This window comes from Chelmon rostratus, chromosome 20 (assembly GCF_017976325.1).
Source record: "Chelmon rostratus isolate fCheRos1 chromosome 20, fCheRos1.pri, whole genome shotgun sequence".
NCBI classification, from domain to species: domain Eukaryota; kingdom Metazoa; phylum Chordata; class Actinopteri; order Chaetodontiformes; family Chaetodontidae; genus Chelmon; species Chelmon rostratus.
In genome coordinates, this window is record NC_055677.1 from 8,490,694 (window position 1) to 8,516,660 (window position 25,967).

The window sequence follows — 25,967 nt, forward strand, 5'->3', positions numbered from 1 at the left end:
AAAGAATCTGTCTTTTGTCTGCCGTGACGTGTCTGATTTCTGTCATGTTTTGTTGTTTCTGGGCTCATGAGATCCGCCGGTCCTCCCACTGATCACAGGGTTGCCGGTTCGATCCCACCTTCTCATTTCCACACGTCCAAGTGTCTTTGGGCAAGACTCTGAACCCCAAACTGATCCTGATGGTCAGACCAGGACCCTGCAGAGTAGTAGCTTGCTGCCATCGGTGTGCGAGTGTGAGCGTAACAGCACCATATGAAGCTATTTGCATTGGTGATATATACTAAAGCATACAATATAAAATTGACTACCCATGAGCACATATTTTTCTTTAAGCATTTATTAGGAGGAGTCCATAGAAAATGAACATTTCTGAGACATTTTCACTTGCAGGAATCAGAACATGTCAAGGACAGATCTGATGAGGGACACCACATTTTAGTTTTAGAAATCTTTTACAAAAACACCCGTGGAAGGTTAACATGTTGCTGAATCCACTCGGTACAAAGAACACTAAAGAAATAATGACTCCGAGAGGGGTTAAGAGCTATTCTTCACCCTGTGGGAGTAGTTGTAAAAGAGTGGATAATGCTACCGCCAGAGTGTTAATAGTCACTTTTCATGTATGATGGAGGAGCGAGGAGAACATGTTCGTCTCTCGCTGTCATAAAACTCTGTCATTCTGTTCTACTCTCACACTGTCTAGATAGCCTTTTCTCTCCTTGTTTCCGCCCAGTAGCTTGACCTCCACCTATTCTCACATGCTATACAATATAACTGCAATAGTTTTCATGCTCATCACAAACAAGGCTGCAACTGCACCACCTGAACTCTTTTGAACACACTCCCTGCAAAGCGTGCGCTGTAGAAAGTCCAATCAGGGGAGTTTAATTAAGCTTCTGAATGCTCACTGTACATCCACAGAGCCCACCCACAATAAATACAGCAACAGCTCGAGCTGAGCTACTAAAAACGGACAAAACAAAACACTGACATGAGGTCTCTGCAGGATGATGAAGCAGTTATGCAGCTGATAGAGGAGGGGAGGTACGGCGCAGCAGTGGGGATGTCGGGCCTGCGATACATAGCAACGATGAACTACGGCCACGTATGATTGATGGCACCTCTGCCGGTGAATGCATACGTGTGCGTGTGTCTAAGTGTTTAAAAAAAGGCACCGAGTCCACCAAACCGAGGGAAGAGTCGAGGAGCTCGCTTCTTTTTGGACTCTGCCTCCTTTAGCCACAGTTTCTTCCTCTTGGTGTCTGTGTGTCCTACAAAATAAAAGCAAACATGATCATTAAATATGTAGATTTTTTAACATCTCTTTCTAATAATTTTATTTTGAGTTTATACGCTGCACCTAATGGCTTTATTAATGACAATAAATCACATAGTAATGCTTTATAGATCTGTTATAAGACATTAAAAAGAACAACCAATGGGTTGCCAGGTTGTGACTAAACTAGCATTTTTAATATTATTAGAAATACGCTTATTGGCTTTCTTGCTGAGAGCTAGCTTAGAAGACTGACACCAATCTCATGAAACATGAAGCTGGAGCCAGCAGCTTACATTAGCTTAGCATCAAGAGTGGAAACAGGGGTAAACGGCTAGCCGGTTTCTGTCCAGGAAACAAAATTCACCCACCAGGACCAGTAAATATTCAACACCGTGATAGTGTTATGAGGATTATGTGATTGGCCAGGTGCAGTAACGACCAGGAAGTTACTGCACCTGGCCAGGAAATATTCTGAGACATGAACCTCTTGTAAACAAATTGTCATTTTACACTTTGATTATTGTACAGATGAAACAAAGAAGATAAAACATGAGCTTTAGAGGTGCTGTTTCCAGTTTGTTGCTAAGCTACGCTAATCAGCTGCTGGTGCTATAACTTCATATTTACCGGACAACCATCAGAGCGGCATCAATCTTCTCATCTAATTCTCAGGAGGGGATATCCCAAAATGTCAAACTGTTCCTTTCATAATGTCAAGCCAAGAGTTTATCACTCTCTAACGAGTTATATGTCGTCTGTTTGTAATGTCTGTAAACAAAATCAGCTTTCATGGTCGGCTGTAATGGTCTTACATTCATTTCACTCTGGAATTTATTGCTTTCGTAAACTACTTTTATTCCAAGTGCTGACCATCGACCCACATGAAGTCAGAAAGGTGTCACCTGATCTCACCTGAGTAAAACCCAGGTAAAAGTTACTCTGAGTGAACGTTTGTTGTTGTCCATTAGCCCATTTCTCCTGTTTAATTTATTATTTATGAGGCGGCTGTGAGTCCATAGCTGCTGTCAGTTTCAACACACACTTCACAGTTGGATTACTGCTGTGAAATGAACCATCATGCAGCATTTGACACCTTCAGAATTCTAATAAAATGCATTTTCTAACGTAATTTCCTCCAGTTGTTTTCTTTTCTTTGGCTTGTTTGTGTGGTTTCACTGCACAAATTGCACTGAATGTATTTTTCAATAAAAAAATGTAAATATTTTCAAAATATTTTTTTAAAAATAAGACTTAGAAGTTCTTTCCATATATACTGTATAATCCACCAGAAATCATAAATGAAATGTATTATTGTTCTTACTGATGATTCGTAATGTATGTGCAAAGCATCAGTACATTGTATGTTAACTTCTAATAACGCCATTAGCTACATTGTGTAAACACTTTATAAAGAGTGACTTATTAGAAAGTGGTGCAGATTATTCTCACATTTAGAACTCTTAGTTTCAGCCGGCAGCAGTATTTAAAAACAGACTCTCTGAGGGCCCATATTTGAGTAGTTTGTGTCATTATCTCAGAAAAAGAATTAGGGCCTTTATTTGCATCCCAGCAGGAAACATGCACGCTTAAATTAAAGGTTCCCCCCTTAACTAGCGAAGCTGCTCTTCTAAAACGTTCAGCCGCTGTGTGTTGCAGATAATTGCTCAGCTTTTGTGTGCGACTTCCTGACCCGGCGAGGGAAAACAGAGGGCGACCTCTGACCTCTGGTCGTTACTGCAGCATAGAACAGAGCCGCCTAATGAACACCTCTGTCCTCGGTGTTTACATCTGCCAATCAGACACGCCACTCTTCGTCACCGCCCTTTGTGCGGCCATCAGACACAAAAGCGGACAATTAGCTGCGCTTATTAAGACCCCACTCTTTAAACCGCTCTTTAAAGGAGAGCTTGTGCGCTGGTAATTAATCAGCCCTGCTGTGGCGGGTGGGCGGACCTCTCGTTAGTCCCAGGCTCTGTAGGCCGTGCTCCTCCTCTTCCTCTGAGACGTTTTGGGCGGAGCTCCTCAGGTAGCGCTGGTGCAGGCCGAGGCCAGGAAGCGCGTTCTGTCTGCGGCGACGAAACTCTTCCTCCAAGGGGTCTTCGGCTGAAACGTCTGTGGGCGTGGAAAGAGCAGAGCAGAGTGGGGAATGAATCACACCTAAACCCTCTCTCCTCGCTGTCTGGACGGATGGCCTGAAGTGTTCCAACCAACATTAAATCTGTATTTTTATTTATTTTTTCCCGATGTAGCGTCTTTGAATTTCAGGCTTCTGACACGAGATGTGTGGTGCAGGAAAAAAAAAAAGTCAGCTGAAAGGAAAACATATTACCTTGTGATGCCCTTGGCAGTGTGAGTACAATCAGACAGGGGAAAAAACACATCTATTACAGCAAGTTGAGCACAAGTGCAAAAAGGCATATTGATGTAACCAACATGAAACAACAAAGATGATATAAAACAAGAAGTTCAAAGAGCCCCTAAGGCCATATAGACCCCTCCTTCCTTTCAAACGCCAACCATATATTTCATTCATATTTCATCTGCCTGACTTCATTGTGATTAGTCATGTAAATAAAATGAGATTTGGTTATTCTTTTCTCTAGGTAATTTACATTTATATTGAATTAGTGGCAGGCTAGGTATGGGGGGGGCGGGGGGGGGGGGGGGGGGGGGGACTTATTATGCTGCGAGATTACAGGCAGATCTCATCGCCATTGTGTTGTGTAATTAAGGCAGTGGAGAGGAGAAGAAAGGGGGCCAGATGCTCGCCGTGCTGAACCTGGTCCCATTTAGAGGAGGATCTGCACCAGCATTTCAAAATCCCCGGCACGGCGTGTAACAGCGCTGCCTTAAAGACATCAGAAGTCATTAGAGGCCTGGCAGCTTTGTTTGACATACCTGTGGGAGCGCGAGCCACCTCAACATAAACATATTGTCATTCTAATCATTAATGTACACGGAAGATTGCGGCTGCGCTGCAACACTATCCTTGATGTTATTTTTCTCTGCTTTGTGTGACATTTAGAGGCAGATGCACCTCTTTCAATGCTTTTAGGTGGAGCACGAGGGTTGTGAGGCTGCATGTGCTCAGGCCCTCACAGAGACAAAGACATCACTGGATTTCAATTCTCTCTGAATAGGAATCTTATTACTGCAGGACCTTCATTTTGACCCAAGTCTGGTTCTTTGTCACAAACCCTTTTCGAGTGAGTTAAGGTCGAAATTGGGTAGTTTCTTGCTGAAAACACCCCAAACTTTAAAGGTGATTTATGTTGCTTTGCTTTAGCCCCAGACTTGGATTGCAAAGAGTTTGCAAATCAGCTTTTTAAATCGAACACACTTTTAAAAACACAGGGTTGACCCCTGCGAGGAGAGACCAGCACCCGGCGGAGCGACAGAAACGGGACAATTGGTGGCTTTACTCTCAAGGTTCCTGCTGCTCGTTCTCTATCCATCTTTGGAAAACAGCTAATCCCAAACTGCATTTGTCTGGTGATCCTATCAAGTGAAGTTAGACAGCTGGATTAAACTAACACGTATGGGACTCCGAGCTTGTGTGCTTTGTTCCAGCCCTCCTTTACTCCAGAGGATCAATATTTGCATCTATTATGGGCCTGGGTGATAAGATTCCTTCCACTATCAAGTCGCATAATCCATCATCAGTTAATTAATTTCAACAAAAACAATATCAAAGAGCAGTGTTGATAATGAGATCTTTTAGTGCTCATAACGGCAGGCTTTTAATTTCTGGGCTTAATTTGAAAAGCAGAGTGAACGCAGTTGAGTTCCTGGATGCTTTCATTTGCAGCTATTGTCTTGGGAGTGCCTGTCATTTGTCTGCAGTGCTGTGTGTATCTGTAAAAGCTGTTTGATACACACTGTCCAAACTGCAACACAGGAGCGTGCACACAGGCCCAAACACCCGGGTTAACGCCTAAACACACAGACACAAAATCTATGCGTGACAGACAAAAGCAGCCTCACTTGCAGCAGGCTGGAGCCTAAAGCCTAAAATAAATCACTGTTCAGGAGGAGGCTAACGCTACATGACAACTACAACTGTGGACCAGATTATTTTCAACAGTCCACCTTCCCCCAGTTCAAGACACGTGGTGTCGTGCTGATGTGACTCCACTGCTGAGCACAGAGAGATACAGTCTGTGTCTTTGTTCAGACACGGCCAAAATGAAACTGGCAGCTTATCTTTGCCATCGTTCATAAAGTGGCCAGCAGCTCCGGGCCGATTCCCTGTTTCGTGCTAAGCTGTCAAGCAGACGAGGTGGGTGGGTGGGTGTGGGGGCTAAGACCGGATGCTGCTTTCTGCCAACAGGAAGCCATCTCTCATATATGGGGAAACTCGAGGACAGGAAATGACAGTATTGTGTGTCGTATTGGGATGGATGGATGCGGGAGAGGAGGCGGCGAGACTCTATTTCTAACAAGAAATACAAAGTTGTTTTTTTTTTTTTATTAAATCACAACTAATAAAAAGTGTCCTGACACTCAAATATGAATTATTGATGAACAAATTGAGGAAATTAAAGTTTTCACATTAAAATCAATTAAGATACAAGTGTGTCACGTGTTGCTGCAGTTGTCCTGCCCATCACTGTCTGCTTTCTCCAATATTTGTGATTCCTGTTGTAGAAATGGTCATTCAACCGAATGATGTCATGTTGTCTTTTGTATACAGGCAGCGCCATCTAGTGGCCACATGAGGATCACCTTCAAATTAAATGTCAGGCAAAAGATGTCAGGGACATCTCAGAATGAACTAATAATCTAATGATTTTAATTTTTTTAAATTTTAATTTAAATTTTTAATTTTTTTTCTTATTTTAAATCATCCCTTGGACTGTGTACGTCCTCTAAAGTAGTGGTCCCCAACCTGGAGACAGAGAGTCCTACACAGGAGGATTGATTGGAAATTAGACAAAAACTAAATTCTGACACACAAAATATGTTGATTTTCCAGACTTTTCTCGATTATTTGCTTCTCTTTGGCACAACATTCCCCATCGTGCCTGTAAAGTTATTGAAGTTTGGTCCGTTTATCAGTAGCGTCAGCAGCTGGAGGTGCCTCTGTGTCTGTGAAACGCAGTTCACGCAGGCAGTTAAAGGTATTTTAAAATCCGTTTCCGTCAAACGTCATACTCCTTCGTTGAGTCATATTTTAGTTTAAACTGAACACACAGACGTGATACACATATTTTCAGATTCAGTGTGTGACTTACACTTCCGGAGGACGTCATTATCTACGATGTCCAACGTACGTAAATGTGTGTAAATCCGTTTAGAAATCACAAATAAAAAGACGCTCCTTGAACTCACCTTAGAATCATACTTTTTCAATGTACATACTTTAAGTTTTCTTAAGTAATCAAAGTAATTCCGTGACAGTTGTCTGTGCATCCATACCTACACTGCCAACAGAAACTGCTAATAGCTAATTCGGCATACTTTTAATGGTGCAAATTTTTCTAAATGTAAAAAATATGGGCAAAAGACAAAACAAAACATGTATGTAGCCCGCAGCTAACCCACTTACTCCATGGCATAGTACTTCCTGTTGACAGGCCCCAAATTATAGGAAGTGTAAATGCAAAAATTAGAGCCTGATTATGCCACAAATAAAAGTAAGACCAACAATATGAGTGACAGAATTAATTAAGGTTGTAACTTCTAGTTCTAGCACAAATTATAACACTACGGTTGATCCAGGAGAGGGCGCTATTGCACCATAGATATAATTCCCGCTCCTGCAACACCTACTCAGCGGCCTGTACTCCCCACTATGATCTCCTCAGAATATTTTAATCATGTAAACCTTGATTTTTTTTTTTCAGCCACCAGGAATTTAAGTAGATGCACACATGAAAATACATAATGCTGATTTATTTGTGTAGATTCTAAGATTAAGATATTATTCGTGGTAAGATATTGTTGCTTACAATTTATTGCTAGTACGCGTGGTCAACCCGATCTACAACATCTATTACTGAAGTACTTATCAAATTTATACACACATACACGCACGCACACATAGAAACACACACCTAGAAGGGGGGTGCATACAGGCTATGTAAGCCAGAGATTGGCGCAGAGCTGCAGTGTCACCTAGCAACAGGACTGCGCAAGCGCCGCTCCAATCAGCGCTGGTGAAAAGGAAATTAAAAGACAAAAACAAATACAAGCCAGATAATGGAGGACGTGGCCTTCGCAGCATCAATGCACACAACAAAATCCCAGATGTTAAATTACATGTCACAACTGTAAACCGTTTCAGTCATGTTGTTAAGCCTTGAGACTCCGCTGAAGGCCTCACCCTGCCCTTCTCTTTCCTCCTGACTTGTCTCTCTGAAAAATATGCAGCGAGGCTTGTGTAAATAAACTAGCCCCGAGCACATTCCTCAAGAAACACACACAGTCTTCTCTGTACACAGTGACCTCTGAGCCAGCTGCAATCATCCACATCGCTCAATGTAACTTTGAGCTGATCATGCCTAATGTTTATAAGAGCACCCAGTCAGTACACGCAAGCACACCTCAAAGTTTTAATACTGATTGGATTTTCCTAGCTGGAAGATGACTCCTTTGTTTGGCTCGGTGTCTCTGCAGAGCTCAGGTTCTGTTTGTGGGCGTATTCAAAAGAGGTGCACCGTCAGCACTTTTACGAGCCCAAAAAAATGTCCGCAAGGGAGGGGTGAAGAGAGAAACATGAGGAAGGGCACACGAGTCCTGGAGGTGGGTGTCGTTTCCTTCTCACCTGGTCCAGAAAGGTAAAGCATTCCTGCCACCACAGGAAAAATACACCTCAGGGTTCAGAGATACAGGCGTGTGATCATAACGATCTTGATCTTTTAGATAAATGGTGAATAGGATTATTTCAGTGAAGTCCCACGCAGCACATAAACGGCTCCTGTACTGTCAGCGACCAAGCCCTAATGTGAGTCACCTGCTCTGAAATGGAGGCATTAGTAGGTTAAAATAATGCACACACGGTGAGCTGTACGATGGGTGAGTGTACAAAAGAAGCAGCCGCTGTGGTTTCCTTTATTGCGGTTGTGTGAAGCAGGTTTAAACTGTAATCAGGCACAAGCACACACCTCACACATCCAGGAAGAGTGAGACGAGAAGAAGCCACTCAAGCCAGAAGAAAACATCACACAAGAGACACCAGGTGACTGCAGCAGCCTCTCCACAACATTCCACAAACTGACGTTTATTGACCAAATCTGAACTCTTTATTTTGGTTTTCCTTTTTACAAAGAATGAAAACTCCCCTGCGTGTCCTTTAAATGGTGTGAGGATGTTATGTGACCTTAGTTCAGGGTTTGAGTTGCTGACAGAGTTACAGTGAAATTATGAAAGCAGCCTCCTGGAATCAGCAATCATGCAGAAACAAATGAAACACGCTGGTATTCTCAAATACACAAACAAATGGAAAAGTAAAAAAATGCACATTGTAATAATTAATAATCTATGTCATTCGTATTACACACGCGCAAACATGGTTACAGCTAACAGGTTAGTTCAGGTTAAAGACAGTAGGGCAAAGGGGTTAAGCTTTAATCATTCACTTGTTAAAGTTGGTCAAATGAAAAGAGCAAAAAATGACATGCGTAAGTCTAAATGTACAGCATCTTGTTTTCCTGCTACAGTAAGAAAGACAATATTCACCCCCAAAAGGAAAAAAAATATATGTACCACATACCCAGCATTGTGCATATAGCGGAAATAAAAAGCACAATTTAATTATTGTAGTAAACAAAAACACAAATTCCAGCAGGATGGTCCCCCTATAATTACGGAATAAATACAAATATACAAATACTGTGAACATCTCTCTCGCCTCCATTGTGGCTAAGCTAAAATGAGAAAATTGTTCTTTGGGAATGAGATGCAGGAGGACAGAGAGACAAGAGACCAACTGCCGGTAGCAAACATAGTCACTGGGCGAATTCTTCCAGGTGTGAAAACTGTATGTTGGCCAAATGTTGTGGCGAGATAATTACTTGTTGTCCAGTCTTAGGAGCTGCTCCTTACCATTAACTGTTAGGGATTTTAACTGGCCGTCCTCCTCCACTTCTACCCGCTCCTGGCCGTTCTCCACGATCCTGTTACAAACACACGGAGGAGATGAGGAAGTCAGGCTGGTCAACACGCCCTGAAGAAATGGTCTGACATTTTGGGAAGTATGCCTTTTCCCTCCCTTCCCAAGAGTTAGAGGAGATGTTTCATATCACTCTCTTGTCTGTACAGGAAATATTAATGTACAGCCAACAGCTGGTTAGCTTAATTTAGCATGGGAAAACCGCTAGCCAAGCTCTGTCCAAAAACATCTGCATTCCAGCACTTCTAAAGCTCACTACATTAAACGTTCTACCTCGTTTGGCCTTTACAAAAAATGTTGCAGTGTTATGTGAGGTTATATGCAAATCTACTTCTTGACTGTAAACTCCTGGAGTCTTGTGAAACACAGGTACATGCCAGACGTAACTGAGCCTGCTCAAGAAATAGGCACGCATGTAACCCTGTTGTAAAAGCTCGTTTTTATACTTTGGTTTTTGTACTGTTAAAAAAATTAGTAAGTGAGCTTTAGAGGTGCTGGTAGGTGGATTATGCTACCTTTTGACGAAGCCAGGCTAGCTGTTTCCCCCAGTTTCCAGTCTTTCTGCTAAAATAAGCTAAGCTAAACTTCTCATCTAACACCCCGCAAGAAAGCAAATACGCTTATTTCTCAACGTGTCAAGCTATGCCTTTAAAAAAATGCCGGGGAGTGTGACATTTAAGTACCTTTTCGTGGTGATTTTTCTGCCGTTGATGAATTTAGTGGAGGTCGACACAGATCTGAAGTTACCCATTCCTCCTCCCCCACTGCCAAAAGATGAAGAAGAGAAGGAAGTGATTCCTCCTCCACCCATGTCCCCAAATGAGCTAAAACCTATAAAAAAAAGAGCACACATTCAAAAATCCCTCAGTCAAAATGGAAAAGCATCATATATTCACACGTGGAGTTTCTGTATTTGTTGGGATGTACCCACCTGAATCGAACCCTGAGAAGCCAGGCCCAAACGCCGGGAAGCCCCCGAACCCAAACAGTGATCCCCCCATCCTGCCTCGGCTTGCGCCCCTGTGGTGACTGCGACTACCTCCGAAGAAATCGTCAAAGGGGTCGTCAGCTGGGGAGGGAAATGTAGCAGTTGCATTGCAAGATCAGGGTAGGTTTTTAATTTTTTCAGTTCTTGTTCTTGTTATAATATGTTCAATGTTCTTTGGCCACTTGGGAGCAGCAGAAACAAGCTGTAATCACAACACTGACGTGTTTGTTAGTTGCCTTTTTACACGTGCAGCAGATACGGAGCAAAATTAGCATTTATCCAGAATATTGGATCAAACCAATGAGCTGAAAGTCGCTTCAACACTTGGGAGGGGAACTGCAGATTTGGGTGATAATTCTGTGGGTTTGTCACTACAAGCGACCACTTTACACAAAGTTATCTGATCCATTGTTAATATAACAACATTGATTAGAGCAGCTTTAAGGCTGATACTAGATTCCAAAAGATACCCGATAATAAAAAAAGCATCAGTGGATGTCAGAGCACCAGCATGTAATTTCTGGAACAATCTTAACCCTAAACTGTCAAAGTGCCCACCACTTAATTCTCATCCTAAAGCCCTGTGGACACGCTACTAATTGCGCGCTGCCAATCTGGGTCACCCTGGCAGGATAAGGCTGGATCACTGGCACCATTTGCTGAAAGAAGACTCCTCCTTCAACCTTGAATGTACCGAGGCAGTGACAAGAAAGCTTCGTTTGTTCCCTCTGACAGAAAGCTTAAAATAAAAGTGTCCCCTGAACACTGTTCTAACTGCATCACTGTCCATTTACTGAGAAGAAGACATTAAAGGAGACAGCTTGGCTCTCACAAAGCTGTCAGCGAGACAGCAGCCATGAGTGGAAGAAAGAAAGGCAGATGTAAAGTCTGAGAGGCTGCTTAAACACTGGGATTCTGGTTTTATTCTTGTTTACAGGATCAGTGTTCACAAAGAGATAGCTGGGAGCATGGAGGCGAAGCGAGGACACAGTCAAGTGGTGGTTTTTGGACAGATTGTAGCGTTAAATTAAAACTTGTTAATTAAAACCAGAAAATTCAAATCGGTAAAACACTGAATAAAGCTATTTAATGTTAAGTCAGTGTCTCTCTGACGTTCTTTGGTAGACACGGGGTGTCTGGCGGGTAGGCTTACGAACTGAGCTGCCACTAATGCTAGCTTAGCTTGTTTCTCAGATAACTTAAGATCCAGACGTCTGATGACTAAAATCCAGTTAAAAGACGTAGATTTAAAAAAAAAAAATGTTGAGATCTAAAACGTGTCTTGGGTTGAAGTGTTTAATGTCTGGACATCTGGATGAGAGCCAGTACTTATGAAAAACTCTACCTGTGTAACATTCCACAGGGTGTAATAGTGCTGAATAAATTAAAAACGACAGTGTCAATGGGTTTTCAAATTGTGCATCTACACCATAATGCATACAGCTGAAAACTACACAATATAAAAAAGTTTATATATGTTCTGTTGAAAAATTGTTAGAACCCCAATTACCGCAGCTGCCCAGGGAGACACTGTGGAGCTTTTTTTTTTTTAAATATTTCTGCAATATGTCCAACAAAAAGTATGTAAAAACAGCCTGTTGATGTCTCCTTCTTGTCTCCTTCTTCACATGTCCACTTGAGGATGAGCGTGTGCTGTTCTTGGCAGACGACTAAGCACTCGTCATCGTTTGACTCTCCATTTGTCTCAACAGCGCAAACCCCCCCCCAGTCTGCTGGCTGCTCTGAGGTGGGTGAGTGACAGATCTACACGACCAGCTGCTGCTCAGTGAGGCAAGCTGCTGGACAATGCAGGACTGGGGGGGGGGATTTTAAAAACATATCTGGACTCTCTTCCTATCTATGGCTGCTATCTTGAGACAGTGAGGAAAGCCAAAATGGTTCTTAACATAAATCTATCAGAGGAAATACACTTAATATAGAGCTGGAATAAACAGATCCTGTTTCATACCAATCAAGCATAATAGAGGCTGTCCCCAATGAAAATAGAACGTGAACTTTACTCTGTGGGGCGACGGTGCAGGCAGCTTTATGGTTTGGCTTTTTTTCAACGGTCAACAACAACAGCTCCTGTGTTCCACCGCTTTATCTTATCCACGTTCATAATCACAAAACAGTGCCACGCCAGTGTCATGAAGGCAGTTAATAAAAACAATCTGATATACAAGACGATGACTTGACTTTGCCTACAAGATCTAATTCAAGCATCACTTCTAATAAAACTCGTATATTAGGTTACACTTTTTTCAGTAAGTTCATGTTGTATGCGCATCGCACCACGTTTCACATGTGTTCTGACACACGGAGACACACGGCGCACACACACACTTGCCGTTATTACATCTGCTTTTGTTTTAATACGGAAGCTATTTTTGAAAGCATTCCAGTTGAGTGATGTAGACGCTCAAATCCATCCTCTGCCTGCGTCTGAACTCCATATTTAGAGCTACACGGGGTGAACTGCACATGCCTTCCAATCAGCCTTTTGCTGAACCCAGACAACCCAGGACAGGCTATAGAAGCTAAACTCCTATAAGTATACTAAATACTAACTTAACCTAATACTAAGTAACCATATATCACCCTAGCCAGCAGTACACTAGCTTTCAAGGATTATATAAAAGCCAGAAAGCTACTTTCATTTTGTACAAACGCAGAGAGAAGTGGTGGATAAAAGACAGGAGTATCTGTTAGGAGTATTTGGAGTAATTGTAATTGTTCAAACTAATCGCTAAGAAGTGGCTGCAAAACATATATAAACTTAAGCATATTCAACATATAGCGAGCACTTTATAGCACTATATATAGCACTTTTTCTTTTCATGGAGCACCTTTCAGGAACAGAAAAACTATTTTGTAATTACTTGCTTTTGAACTGATGACTCTTCATTCATAATTAAAGAGGGATTTTTTTTAAAGAAGCTGGAGTAAATGAAGAGGTCTAAACCATGGTTAATAGATGAAGACTACATACTGAAATAGAGGTCAACATCCAGCAGAGACACTCAGCGTTTTCCAACATGTGACATTTAGTGGCAGATGACCTCCTGAGGTGAACCGTGCTTAGTGTATTGGAGATGAATGCTACAGTGCTGTGGGGGATTAGCACCAGGCTTTACAGAAGGTTTCCTGGGTCTAATGCTCCATCTTCCATATTTCTACACAGCAGGAGCTGCTAGCGCACAGCTAACAGGCAAACCAATTAGGAAACAGAAATATAAATGTTTTACATGACATAAAACTGGGACCAACTACATCCTTCGCTGTCTCTCTTGAGACAGGTCATCTGCGGACATTTTTGACAAGATAAGAGTTATATTACATCATCCTTCCTCCTCTTTGAAAATAAGAAATTCCATCAGTGCCATCAGACTTACCAAAAAAATCTGCAAATGGATCTCTGCCACCAAAGAATTCCCTGAAAACGTCCTCAGGATTACGGAATGTGAAGCTGCCGCCGCCAAAGTGATTATAATGGCCCCCTGCAAACACAGACAACAGTAAAGCTCACAAACCACAACTATTAATCGCAAACAGGATTACAAACAATTATTGTTATTGCATCATTACAATTTATACAAATACAAATGTAATACAAAGACGTTTTTACTTTGCACCATGCCATTTATAAAAAAAGTCTAAAAACACTCAAAATCATAGTGTATCTTAAATCCTCATCACATTCTGCTCCTCCATACTAGAACTGACTATTGGAACCTTATCAATCATCTCCATGGCACTGACAGGAATATTTTGTCGTTTTGAAAGTCCTCTCCTTACCTCCTCCTCCTCCTCCTCCTCCTCCTGAAAGGCCATCTTTGCCGTATCGGTCATAAATATTCCTCTTGCTTTCTGTTTTGGGAAAAGCAGCTCTTTAGATAAGACAAACCAGTAAAAAGAGGAAAGTCCCGCTCGGTTGTATTTGAAAACGCAATCGTTACATTGCATAGTGTGTGTTAGCATTAGCATCAAGTTTGCTGCTTGTTTTCACTCTGACTAAATCAAAAACATTTCCAAAACACACGCAAATGATATCTGTTCATACACATAATTCATCAGTTTAACAGCCTGCACGCCCACTTGTGAATATTAGAACTTGTACGAAGCTGTAAAAATTTATTTATTGTACAGGTCAAACTGACATTTATGGCATCAGATGACAAACAGAAAGTAAAAACTAAAACCACTGCAAGAGGACTCTGCACAAGCCCTCCACACTCCAGCATAAACACTCCTGACATTGTGCACCATAAATGCTAACAACAGCTGCTTCTTGTGACTAGGCATGTGTATTTAATTAAAAAAAAAACCCTGAAGATAAAATACTGGTAGCAACAAAACAATGAAACTGACCTGCTCTAGTAGTCAGACATGGAAGTGCAGTAGAGATGATAACAAATGTCTACTTTCATGTTTGAGGTGCTAGTGACGAAATATTTAGGTTGCAAGAAATGTTCATTTCAAGCAGTGCACTTCAGAGAAACACCAGTCCTCATGTTCACATATTCAGCACTTAACATGGCCACTGTGTATAACGGATTTTCTCCCTCTGCAGAAAAACCTTACCGTCGGAGAGCACTTCATATGCCTCTGACAGCTCTTTGAACTTTTTCTCTGCTTCTTCCTTGTTGTCTGGGTTCTTGTCTGGATGCCACTTCAGGGCCAATTTTCTGTAACTGAGATACAAAATACCATACAGTTAATATAAAGACACAGACATCAAAATAGAGACAAACACAAAGCGTTCGTCATTTACTGTGTATGTGGCAAAGGCAAACAGTCAGCTCTTAGTATGGCTAGTGGAAAATGTGTATGTATATATAACAAACACCCCCTATTAGAATCACAAATCCATATGCATGTCTTTTTTTAGGGTGGCAACCATGCCTACACCAAATACACAGACACCCATTACCCCTGTCTGTGCACACACAAATACATACATATACACACACAACACACACACACAGAGTCCTTCTCCCAACCCAAGCAGAAATAACAAAGACAGCCTGAACTCCACTAACGTGCAGCGTAGGCTCGCACAGCAGCTTACGCTGCATCAGCTGTTTGTTTCTAAGCTTTGCAGCAGCACCGGCAGTGGACACACAGATGCTGTGGATGAGGCAGAGAGTCAGCCAGCAAAAAAGGCTGCACACAATCCAGGGATTGACCCCCTTATGGATCTATACTGAATAGTCTTTGTAGTCTGTGTCTTTGTTGTAATCTGTGACATTATCTGGCTGTCCAAAGCCTGGTCAATAGTCAACCGGCCAGGCTAAGCTGACCGATGTAATGTCAGTGTTTGTAGTCAGAAGTCTGTATGTCCACTGGTAGAAGCTACAACAGCCATTATCTTGCCCTGAATACTTCAAAGTCTCTGAGGACAGTATTAACTCTCGCTCCTGAGGCTAAAATTTCAAACCCATTACATGTAATCAACAAACAAGACTAAGAGTCTATAACCATGCTAGCAGCTCTGTGAGGCTGCACTTCCACTGAGTTCATGTCATATGGGATGGATGGCAGAGATGGCAAAGACTCCCATGTTAATCATTTGCGAATTAGTACTAAATACAATGTACATCTGAGGCCCATGGGAGAAATAAACACTCAAAAGAAAAAGAAAGAAAACATTTCTGACAACGATGGCACTAGATGAAAAGCCAAGGGATCACCAAAGTCATTACAATTCACCCTGAGGTGGACATGCAGGGTGGACAAAAACAAATATCAACCTACTGGTGATCCATAAATGACTATTTTCAATCAAGTCACTATATGTTGAGATATTTTACAAGATATGTGAAAGTTTTGACCTGCTGAGGTGCTAAATGAAGGAAAGGATTTTTAATTTCAATGGAGTTCATCCTCTGTAAACCGTGAATGTCTGTACTAAATTTCTTGGCAATCCTTCCAATTGTTGTGGAGATATTTCAGTATGGATCACATTGGTGGACTCACTGACTGACGGACCGACACTGCCATCCCTAGAGCCAAACCGCTACCATTGCAAATCAATCGCAGGTCAATAAGACAGAGCTGGGCGTCATAGGCTAAAGATTCGATTTATTGATTTATGTCAGTTGAGATATTATTTGACTTTGGCAGCCAACAACTGAGTGCACAGAGATCGCAAGCACTCCGCGTTCTTTGCTATCTTTCTATGCTGGATTCTTGACAAATTGGATACTCTTACACTGGTTGATTTGATCAGCAATAATCAGTAATGTTCAGTTGTTTCCTCCTCTCTCACAATATTTCACTTCACTTAGTGATTTACTTCAATTCCCTCAGTAGCTTTTAATTTCATCTGGAGCACATGTCCAATTTCAAACAGGCTATTTCTGTCCTTTAGATATGGACAGAACTTCAAATCATCATCAACCCTTCACTTATCAAAACAAAATGCACTAACGAGAAACCTGAGGTGGTAATAAACAGAAACTGGTCTGGTCATTGGGTGTTCATTGTGATTGGTGGGTGAATATAGGGGGGAGATATTTGACAGCGGCAAGGTTACAGGACAAAGAGTGGAAACTTTCTGCATTGCAGTCTGCTCTCTCTCTCTCTCTCTGCTCATGCTGGTTTATACAGCTTGAGGGGGATATAATTAACCTATTACAACCCTCAGAGTGGCCAAGATTTAACAACAACAACACCAGGGGAAAACCAGAGCATAAAAGGCTCATGGGCACTTACGCTTTTTTAATATCCTCTTGTGTTGCATTTTTCTGGACTCCTAATATCTGGTAGTATTCCACCATGGCTCTGTCTGTGTGAGTTCGTCGCTGCTGTCCTCTGTGACGGTGTGGCCTCTGTGGAAAGAGAGTTGAGTTCTGTTAAGACATGTTAGCTTGGAGAAATAAAGCCCAACAATCTGTGACTGAGCGTAGCCATGTGTGACGGGTGAGAAACCTCTCTTCCAGACCTGAGGGGTGAATTTGTTAAGGGGAGGGAGGGGCAATGGCTTTAAACAGAGTGGCAATACCCAACAATGTAATCAACTGCACTGAAATAGAGATTCAGGGAGGAGGACAGCTAAGCTAATACAAGCCAAGCAAAATTACATAATAAGCAGCTGATCATCCCCCACCCTGAGGATGGAATAGAGAAAACGTGACTTATGGTTTGCTTTTGAAATTAGAGATAACAACCATGAAGCATTTCTTTTAACATGACGTAAGACTGAAGTTATGAAGTTTAGGTTCTCAAAAACAAGACAGAACAGGTCCAATGAAAAAGTATTGGAAGATATTCAAGTTCCAGCACCAGATTTCCAATTTTTCTGCAATACTACAACACAGAGATGGAAGCCTGCACCAACATATTGACATCAAAGTCACGTGATCAAAATCTCTTCTGTATCCTGTACCTAGATGGCTAGAAATGTAACAACATCTGCTGCCAACACATTGAGTCTTGATGTGAAGGTAAATACGAGGAAATGTTAAACTACTGAAAGCAGCACAGCTCTGACTCTGTTTGGATGAGCTTCACAGTGTAAAACAATTCTGCAGAACACAGAAAGGGACAAGAGAGGCAAATATAAGGATCACATGACTTAAAATGTGGCTATCCATGGTCCAAAATTGAGCTCTAAAACACACATTGAAATCATTAGCTTGCCTGGCTAACTAGCTTACTGCCTACTGAAGCAACCTAGCATTACTTCCAGGGCCAGGGAAGACATATTTAGCAAACTACATTAGTTTATAGGGACAAAGATTCCTTTTACATGTTTATCTTTGAGTTGGAAACATTTAAAATCAGCCAGAGATGAGTTTTTGTACCATCCTTGGAGCTAGTATTAGCTTAACAACAACCGTCACAGCAGATAAAATCTGACAGTGACAGTTGCTGTTTTAGGCAACAAAAATTATGGTTGCTTTTGTCCACCAGTCTGAAATAGAGCCACTGTTTCTGAAAACACTACAATTTCAAGTGTTAATTCTGCCCATCTTATCAGTATGGGCGTAAATGATGTGCCACAATAAAGCAATTTCTTTTCTTTTTTTTTTTTTTTTACAGATGATTGGGGTAATTTTAAATTCTTAAACTCCCAGTGAAGTTAAGATGATAAAGTTTACTGTTAAACTGTAAAATATCGTGAAGTGTTTGAGAATGAGATCTGAGGGATCATTAGAAAAATCACTCACTCACACACACACACACACACACACACACACACACACACACACACACACAGTCATTAAACTAATTGCATTACTCTCAAGTCACAGTGGACAACATATTCTCTAAACCAAATATAGTCTCTCGCTGCCATCGTGCTCATGTGTCCAATGAAGGCTTCCTTAGGCTACTAATGTCTGTTAATAATGACCCTTACAATATTTTTTTATCTAAGTTTTACCCTTTGTTGCTTAGTGTTTTCACTGCATCATCCATGATGACATATGCAAATCACATTCTGTTAGGAGAAAGTTTTTTGTAACTGTTTGTTAATCAAAGTTTAAGACTTTCCCACTGGTATACTTTCACTGTGGGTGGGACTAAACCACAGTATGTCACAAGTTTTCTTTCAACACTGATACAAGGAGAGCTGGTTTTCAGGCTCTGCTATGTGGTCTGTATAAAGAGGAGCTCAGCAGGAGATCTGTTTCGTCTCCCAGATTAAAACTACATAGTTTAAAAGTTAATCTCTGTATGCTTTGGCTCAGAAAATCTTATTTTACTTAAAAAGGGAAAACAACCTCACAGGACCTCACTTTTTTAATATTAAATCATACTGTATCATGTGCAATAAGACAGTTACTTCCCTCCCACACATAAACAATCTTACTTTGTTTAAACCAAATGAAAAATAATACGTCTGCAACAGAGCATGAGGGAAAACAAAAATTTGTTATGACATAGTTTCACACCAATTCTGGTTACTGTGCGTCCTAAAAGCACAGTCTGCCACTCAAGGCCTCTCAATCAAAACAATGACAACAAAAGAGGCAGTTTGATGATGTTGTGAAGCAGCATGGGATCATGGGAGTTGTTGTCTTCACGGCTAAACAACCACCATTGGAATGAAACTCTATCTGGCGTGACTGAGAAAGAAATGTTTATGGACGAGGTAATTAAGTTTAATTTACATTACATTTAGTCATGTTAAGGACTTCCTTCCTCACTCTCTGATGCATATGTGGTGTTTCCCATGTTTCCCTGCAGGTTACAGCAACTAGAGGGGGTGAAGGGGACCAAATTAAGCACACTGTTACCTTTAATAAAATCACAGAATTTCTGGGTTTGAACATTGTTGGAAACATTAGGGATTAATGCAAATGCCCAACTCAACAAAATATACAACATAGTCTAGTCATTTTTAGACATGTTAATACAGAAACACATACCTTTAACAGACCTTAGACAAAAATCTGTGATGCAATATATCAACCAAACCTGATAAATCACACCCAAAGTTGCCACACTTAAATAGACCTTCTGTATGCCCTCCAACGCCTTACCAAATAATCCAATAACTCAACAGTTCCTTTGTGTGCGTCTTTGTCGGACACGCAAAATCATTCATTAGACAGCAACTGCCAACTAAAACGAGGAAAATGCCAAGCAAACCCACAGTTGGCTATCATCAAGAGATATCTTAGCTACTGCACTAAAAATGATAAACAAACCAGTGAGGACTACTTACATTGGGAGTCCACTGTGTCCTTTTTGTTAGCTATTTATAACCAGTGTCCTTTGCCGTTAGATTGTGTTTGTGTGTGTTATGAGCATGTGGGGGGTTGGGGGTGTTTGGCACACGGCAGTGCCAGTGAGTGACTCCTGGTTGGAACATGGCGCAGGCACTAAACTCATCTCTTTCAGATGCCTGAATCAGGCAGTAACTCCAAATCTCCCTCTGACATTATCTGCCCCCTCTTTTTCTGTTGAATTTACTCATATAAAATCTATTTGAGTGTTATAAAGTACCTCCTTCTAACTCCACATTCCGGTACAGACCACAGTATAAAAATAAAGAGATATGACCCAGAAAGTCAATTTCCTCTGCGTTTTTCTTAAAAAAGGGGGGAAAAAAAAACAAACCTATGTCCTGATTCCTATCATATTAAATGTACTTTCTTTATCCCCCTCACTTCAGCCATTACTGACCCACTCACCTGTCACCAGTCCCCTGCAGCAGTTGGGAGTTAATGGATACTAGTGCCTGCTAGAGATGTGTTTACTCATGGTTCTGTGCAGTGTGTGTATCCATGCATGTATGTGCATATTGATGCCTTGTGGTAGCATTACACAGCTAACCCAGATCTGACGGATTCCCGGTCCTCTCAGCGTGAACCGAGCAAACAGATGTGGGTCAGACAATCCCATGATGCTTCAGTGAACCAGAGGTGATGATTCACAGAAAAAAGAAGTAATTTATCATATCTTTAATTTTCCTGAAATAAGCATTAAGAGGAGTTAACTAAATAATACAGTTAACAATGAAATAGGTGGTCTAAATTCTTGTTAGTTAAAGCATATTCAAAGAAAAACAGATGGAAAAGCAGCACTTTCCCTATTCTCCCATAATTTTGACAACAGATTTGTGCTGCACATGAATCCCTAATCCGTGTTTAACAAAATGACTTCATACATTTTTTAGCAAATTGACTGTGGGAACAGCTGTTCCCTTAAACATTTTGCAATTTTCCCATTCAAGCTGATTTTAAGAGGAAATTACAGCGATTAATTACTGTTGTCCACAAGGATTTCTTTCTGTTTTAATTGTGGTTTAAGAGCTGGTTTAAATAAAAGGCTAAGATCAAACTACCTTTTGGATTTTGAAGTGAAGGTAATAAAAAATGAAAGTGCTAGCCAGTTAGGTGTAACCACACGGTGGTTTACGGATAGAAGATGATTCAGAAAGTAACTCTCTAAATTCACTGGTTGATCTTTAGTCTGATCCTGATGTATGACCTTGAGCTCACTCTTAAAGAATGCAACTGCACATATGCAGTAAGCAGCCAAAACGAAACCTCTATACAGGACAGATTGCGTTCAGCTGAAGACCTGCTTCTCCAATGTTTACAGGAGCCAGCTGTGGTTGTTTGGGTAACTAGCCCCACCACCTATCCAGGTGTACTGAAGACGACTGACTGCAAGAGTACCTCAGGGCAGGACTCTATGGAGGGACTGCATCACCCAGCTGGCTTTGAAATTGGGGATTCCAGGAGCAATGGGTGGAGGATGCAAGAGAAAATTGACTCCAAAATGGATAGATAGATGAATGAAGGATTATTAAATCATTTAAAAAGAAGGTTGCCAGAAAGAAGACCTTCTTAGTGTTCATGGGTTCAGGGCAGAGCTAATTACCAGAAGTCAACAGCAGTGGTTTGATCTGAGTATTAAACATTAATGGTAGGAATCTACACAGATTTTGGAGCAAACACTTCCAGACAAGTTGAGCAGCGAGAGATTACAACAACATCTGTTCATCCCCCCCTCGCCGTGCAGTAATGATGCACCAAATGAGATTTCCCTTGAAGGACCAATATTGTGTAATAGACATAGATAGACATAATAGACTTAAACTCAAATTCTTGCAATGGTAAATCACAAGAAACAAGCCAACAAAGCCAAACAAAGCCAGGAATGTAAAGATGTTAAGATGTTTTGTGTAGTACGAACTAATCTATTTAGAGCATTTTTTAACGGACACAGGAGCCACATTTCACTTACAGTATTTAACTTTGTCAATGGTTGGTCATAGTGTGCGAACAATCGATAATCACGGGGTAAATTCCATTATGGTGCATCAATACTTTTCCTGTCTCCAGGCTCGAAGAACAGGCTAGAACAAGTTTTCACCCACATTCAAAACACATTAGATAAAAGAATATTGCATAATGTGACAACACATCTTATAGATAAAAGTTTTACTGAGGAAGGATATTTTATAATTAAACATTAGACTTTACTGTTTAAGATTATAGCAATGCTTCACGAAAAACTACAGTTGGTTGGTAAATTTCTAGTCTCAACATTATAAATAACTATAAATTAAACACAAATACATCAGATATATTTTGAACTTCAAAAAATAAAAATACATAGATTTCCATCCATCCATGATATACTTGGGATACGTCAATATTGGATAAATAACATCGGTCTGCTGACATATGTCCAAACCTTCCTCAGACCCATACTGACACAGAGAAATATAAAGCACTATCCCCTTTGAAAATATTATATCAATACTATACCAGTAAAAGGAGAGATGTGACATACTAGGTTTCTTACTGCAGAGCTATTCAAAAGCTATTAAGCATATTTAAATTGCTTTATTCCTTTTAATGTAGGGCAAGTGTGCACTGATTGGCTATATTATTTAGAAGGAAATAAATACATAATAGAAAAGAATATCAGATCAGATTCAAGTGGACTGGAAACTCAGTATAATAGGATACAGAGCAGGATTGGAGCGCAACAACATGACAGGAATTTCCTGAGTTACGCCTTGCAACTTACTGTAAGCAACATCATGTCAGTATAAGCATATAATCAGGGTATGGGCTCACAAAAGGTACATTATTGTTGTAAAAGCTTTCACGATTTCTGTCTGCACAGCAACTCCCCCAGTTAATTACCTGCAAAGCAACTCCAGGTTTTATCTCTTGATTAAAATCTCTGATTAGACTTCCCTGAATCCCTTTTGTTTTACACCCAAGTTGTCCCTTCAGACTTCATTCTTTAGAATAACTCCCTGCAAACCCAGCATCATACTGTTACAAACTGAACACTGAGTAGTCACCTCCAATGTGACTGCAATCAACAAAGGAAGCTAGAGTAGGTCTGTCAGTGTTCAAGAACACTCTAACGCCACTAAAAAAACTGACACTGACAAGACAAGAGCGCCGTACAAAACAGGCTCCCAGAAACCAGCACCTACCAAATCGCAGCTGACAGGACAGAGACACAGATGACAGCTGCACACAACACAATAATAAGCTTGTGCCCTACCTGAAATGATTCATAGCAACGAGTGGAGTGTTTGTGATTCAAACACTGCACAGTGTGCACATGATCAGCAGCTCATTTGAGTTTTTCCCTGGATTTCCCCCTTTACTTTCTATTAGTGGAAACATGTTCTAAGAGGTCATCACCACAAGAAGACTTCATTTACTGTGAACAGCAGTGAGCATTAACTCCTTGGACAGGGAATTCATTCACAAACTCAAATATATGTGGGATATAAAATCCAGGTGGGAGTGGAGAAACTTACTAAAATTGATATGCTCCTTTTAGAAAAATCTGAGATATTTTAGTTAGATTTCATAAAATAACAATCAATTACAGCATCAGCAACAACCCTGCACCGTTTATGTACCATAGGTTCTCCAAACCTCCATTCTGATTTACTCATACCTCATAAGTATGGGGTTGACACAAGTCAGACCTGACTTACTTACATAACAAAAGCAGTCAAACTGGTCAGCTTTGGGAGACCCAACAAGACACCTTTTTTTTACTTAAAAGCACTGCCAGCCTATGAATAGTGGTGTTTACATAGCATACAGGATATTTCCAGTCAAACACTTAGGTAAATGCGAACAAGACCTACTGCATAACAGTACTTTAATACCCTAATTACCCTAAAGGTTTTCTTTCATCTCACCTGAACATTTCTTTTGTGTTAGTCATTTTCCTGTTTCCATTACATTGCATTAGAATCTAGTCTAATTACCAAATATATAATAAAATAAAATCCACATTAACAGATTTTTATTTTAGTAACAATCAACTTTTTGTGTCACTCAGGAACTAAAAATACCTAATTTAGTGTGTAATAGCCTCATAGGGTTGCAACAAATAACAATTTTCATAGCAATTCATGTGTAGAATATTTTTGTGATCAATAAATTTATCATTTAACATGTCAGAAAATAGCCCATCACAAGTTCTCTGATCCCAATAAGATGTTTAAGAAAGTCTTGTTTTGTCTGAACAGTACAAAACCAAAAATATCACACTGACAACGATCCTGCAATTTGAGCAGCTGCAGCCAGCAAATGTTTGGCATGCTTGCTAAAAGATTAAGAATACAATACTATCAAAATCTGGGATGACTACTTCTGTGTCTATCATCTAATCAGTTATTGATCTGTTGTTGTATGTAAAGTGTACTTTGTTGTATTCTCATTTCATATCATAAATTAGATGCTGTCTGTAGTTGATTGCCAGCGTATGTAGCAACATCTAATGCTAGTTGCATTTGAAACTGTTATTTTTCTGTGTTTCCTTCCTCTCTCAGGGGCCAGTCACCAATGGCAACCACTGGTGAAAGCAAACTGCAGCCTAAAACATACAGATTGAATTAGTGTTTCTCCTTCTGTAGGTGATGTTCGTGCGCTTTCACCATCAGCAGTCACACATCACAGTGTTGCTGTAACTTGTGTAACACGGCAGACCAATCAGATTGAGAGAAACTTCTAGAAAGTCTTACAGGCGAATGAGCACTTTTAGAGATGCACTCACATACGACATGAGGATATTAATAAAATCTCAAAAACGTTACATAACAAGTGAAAACATCTCTAAAAATAGTGGCGTCGTAACTTTAATATTGGACTGATAGTCTCGTATTGCCAGACCTTCACTAGCAACGTTTGGACTGGTGACAGCACGCAGCTAGCTAAACCAGCATTTATTTTAGCACTGAATATTTTCCATCCAATTACCGTAAACTCGAACGTATCTGGGTTTTGTGTAGCTACCATTGTAAGTTAGCTAGCTGTAGCTAAGTTATCATTATTGGGGTTGTGATAGCTACAGCCAACCAAAAAGCAGGGGGCTCCACTCATTGGTTATTCTTTAGGCTAACGTTAGCTGAACGTTAGCGAGCACTTCGGTCCGTCCTCAAACTGAAAACTAAGTTGACTTACAATTGCGGCGAATAACGGTAATATATAATTTATGGCCCCCAACGACAGCGGGGGACATCAGGTTGCGACACCACAGCATCCCCGCATGTAGCTAATGTTACTTGAGTCTATGCGACAGGACACGGTGAACACATTCAACGGTCTTTCAGCAAGGTAAAGCCGCACATGCCACACATGCAGGACTTACATTTCTACTAAAAAAAATAAATAAATACAAATAAACGATTGCTCACCTGTATGCAGGAAGTGTCCGCGCTCACCGGTCTCTCTGCTGTTGCTCTCTCCGTACTCGCCTGAGTGCGGAACCTGTAACCGCAGCCGGTGGTGGCTGTTCGCTGGTGATGTGGCTACTGATAGCGACTAGCCCACTATGCTGCTGCTGCTGCTGCTGCTTTCAAGTACTTCCGAATATCAGGATTTCCAACAGTCTTCAAACCAGACAGAAAAGAGCGGTGGTGGGAGTACAATGTATAATTTTCACAATGTCAGGACTCAGTGGCTGTTGGCAGTTTGATTACTTACACGCTTAATAGATGCATGTATCGATAGATAGATAGCAAATTGGGACAATTTTGAATTTGTTTGGTAAAATAAACCACTAATGCATAGTTTAAACTAAAATGGTAAGATCCTTGTGACAGCTGTGGCTCAGGAGGGTCGTCCATGAATAGCAGG

General features: G+C 40.8%; 1 protein-coding gene across 2 annotated transcripts; it reads right to left on the bottom strand.

Annotated features, from left to right (window-relative positions):
• Positions 1-338: 338 nt before the first annotated feature.
• Positions 339-25,653, bottom strand: dnajb6b (DnaJ heat shock protein family (Hsp40) member B6b). 2 transcript variants are annotated; one of them, XM_041961415.1, is made up of 10 exons: positions 25,526-25,653; positions 17,098-17,213; positions 14,965-15,074; positions 14,179-14,250; positions 13,776-13,880; positions 10,324-10,461; positions 10,076-10,223; positions 9,326-9,396; positions 3,233-3,391; positions 339-1,271 (listed from the first exon to the last, which is right to left on the bottom strand). In XM_041961415.1, exons 2-10 carry the CDS (start codon positions 17,160-17,162, stop codon positions 1,162-1,164), a joined length of 978 nt encoding a protein of 325 aa, XP_041817349.1. In that variant the 5' UTR covers positions 17,163-17,213; positions 25,526-25,653; the 3' UTR covers positions 339-1,161. The 2 variants fall into 2 exon arrangements, with proteins under 2 accessions (XP_041817349.1, XP_041817350.1); XM_041961416.1 differs by lacking the exons at positions 339-1,271; positions 3,233-3,391 and having other exon boundaries at positions 8,477-9,396.
• Positions 25,654-25,967: the final 314 nt, after the last annotated feature.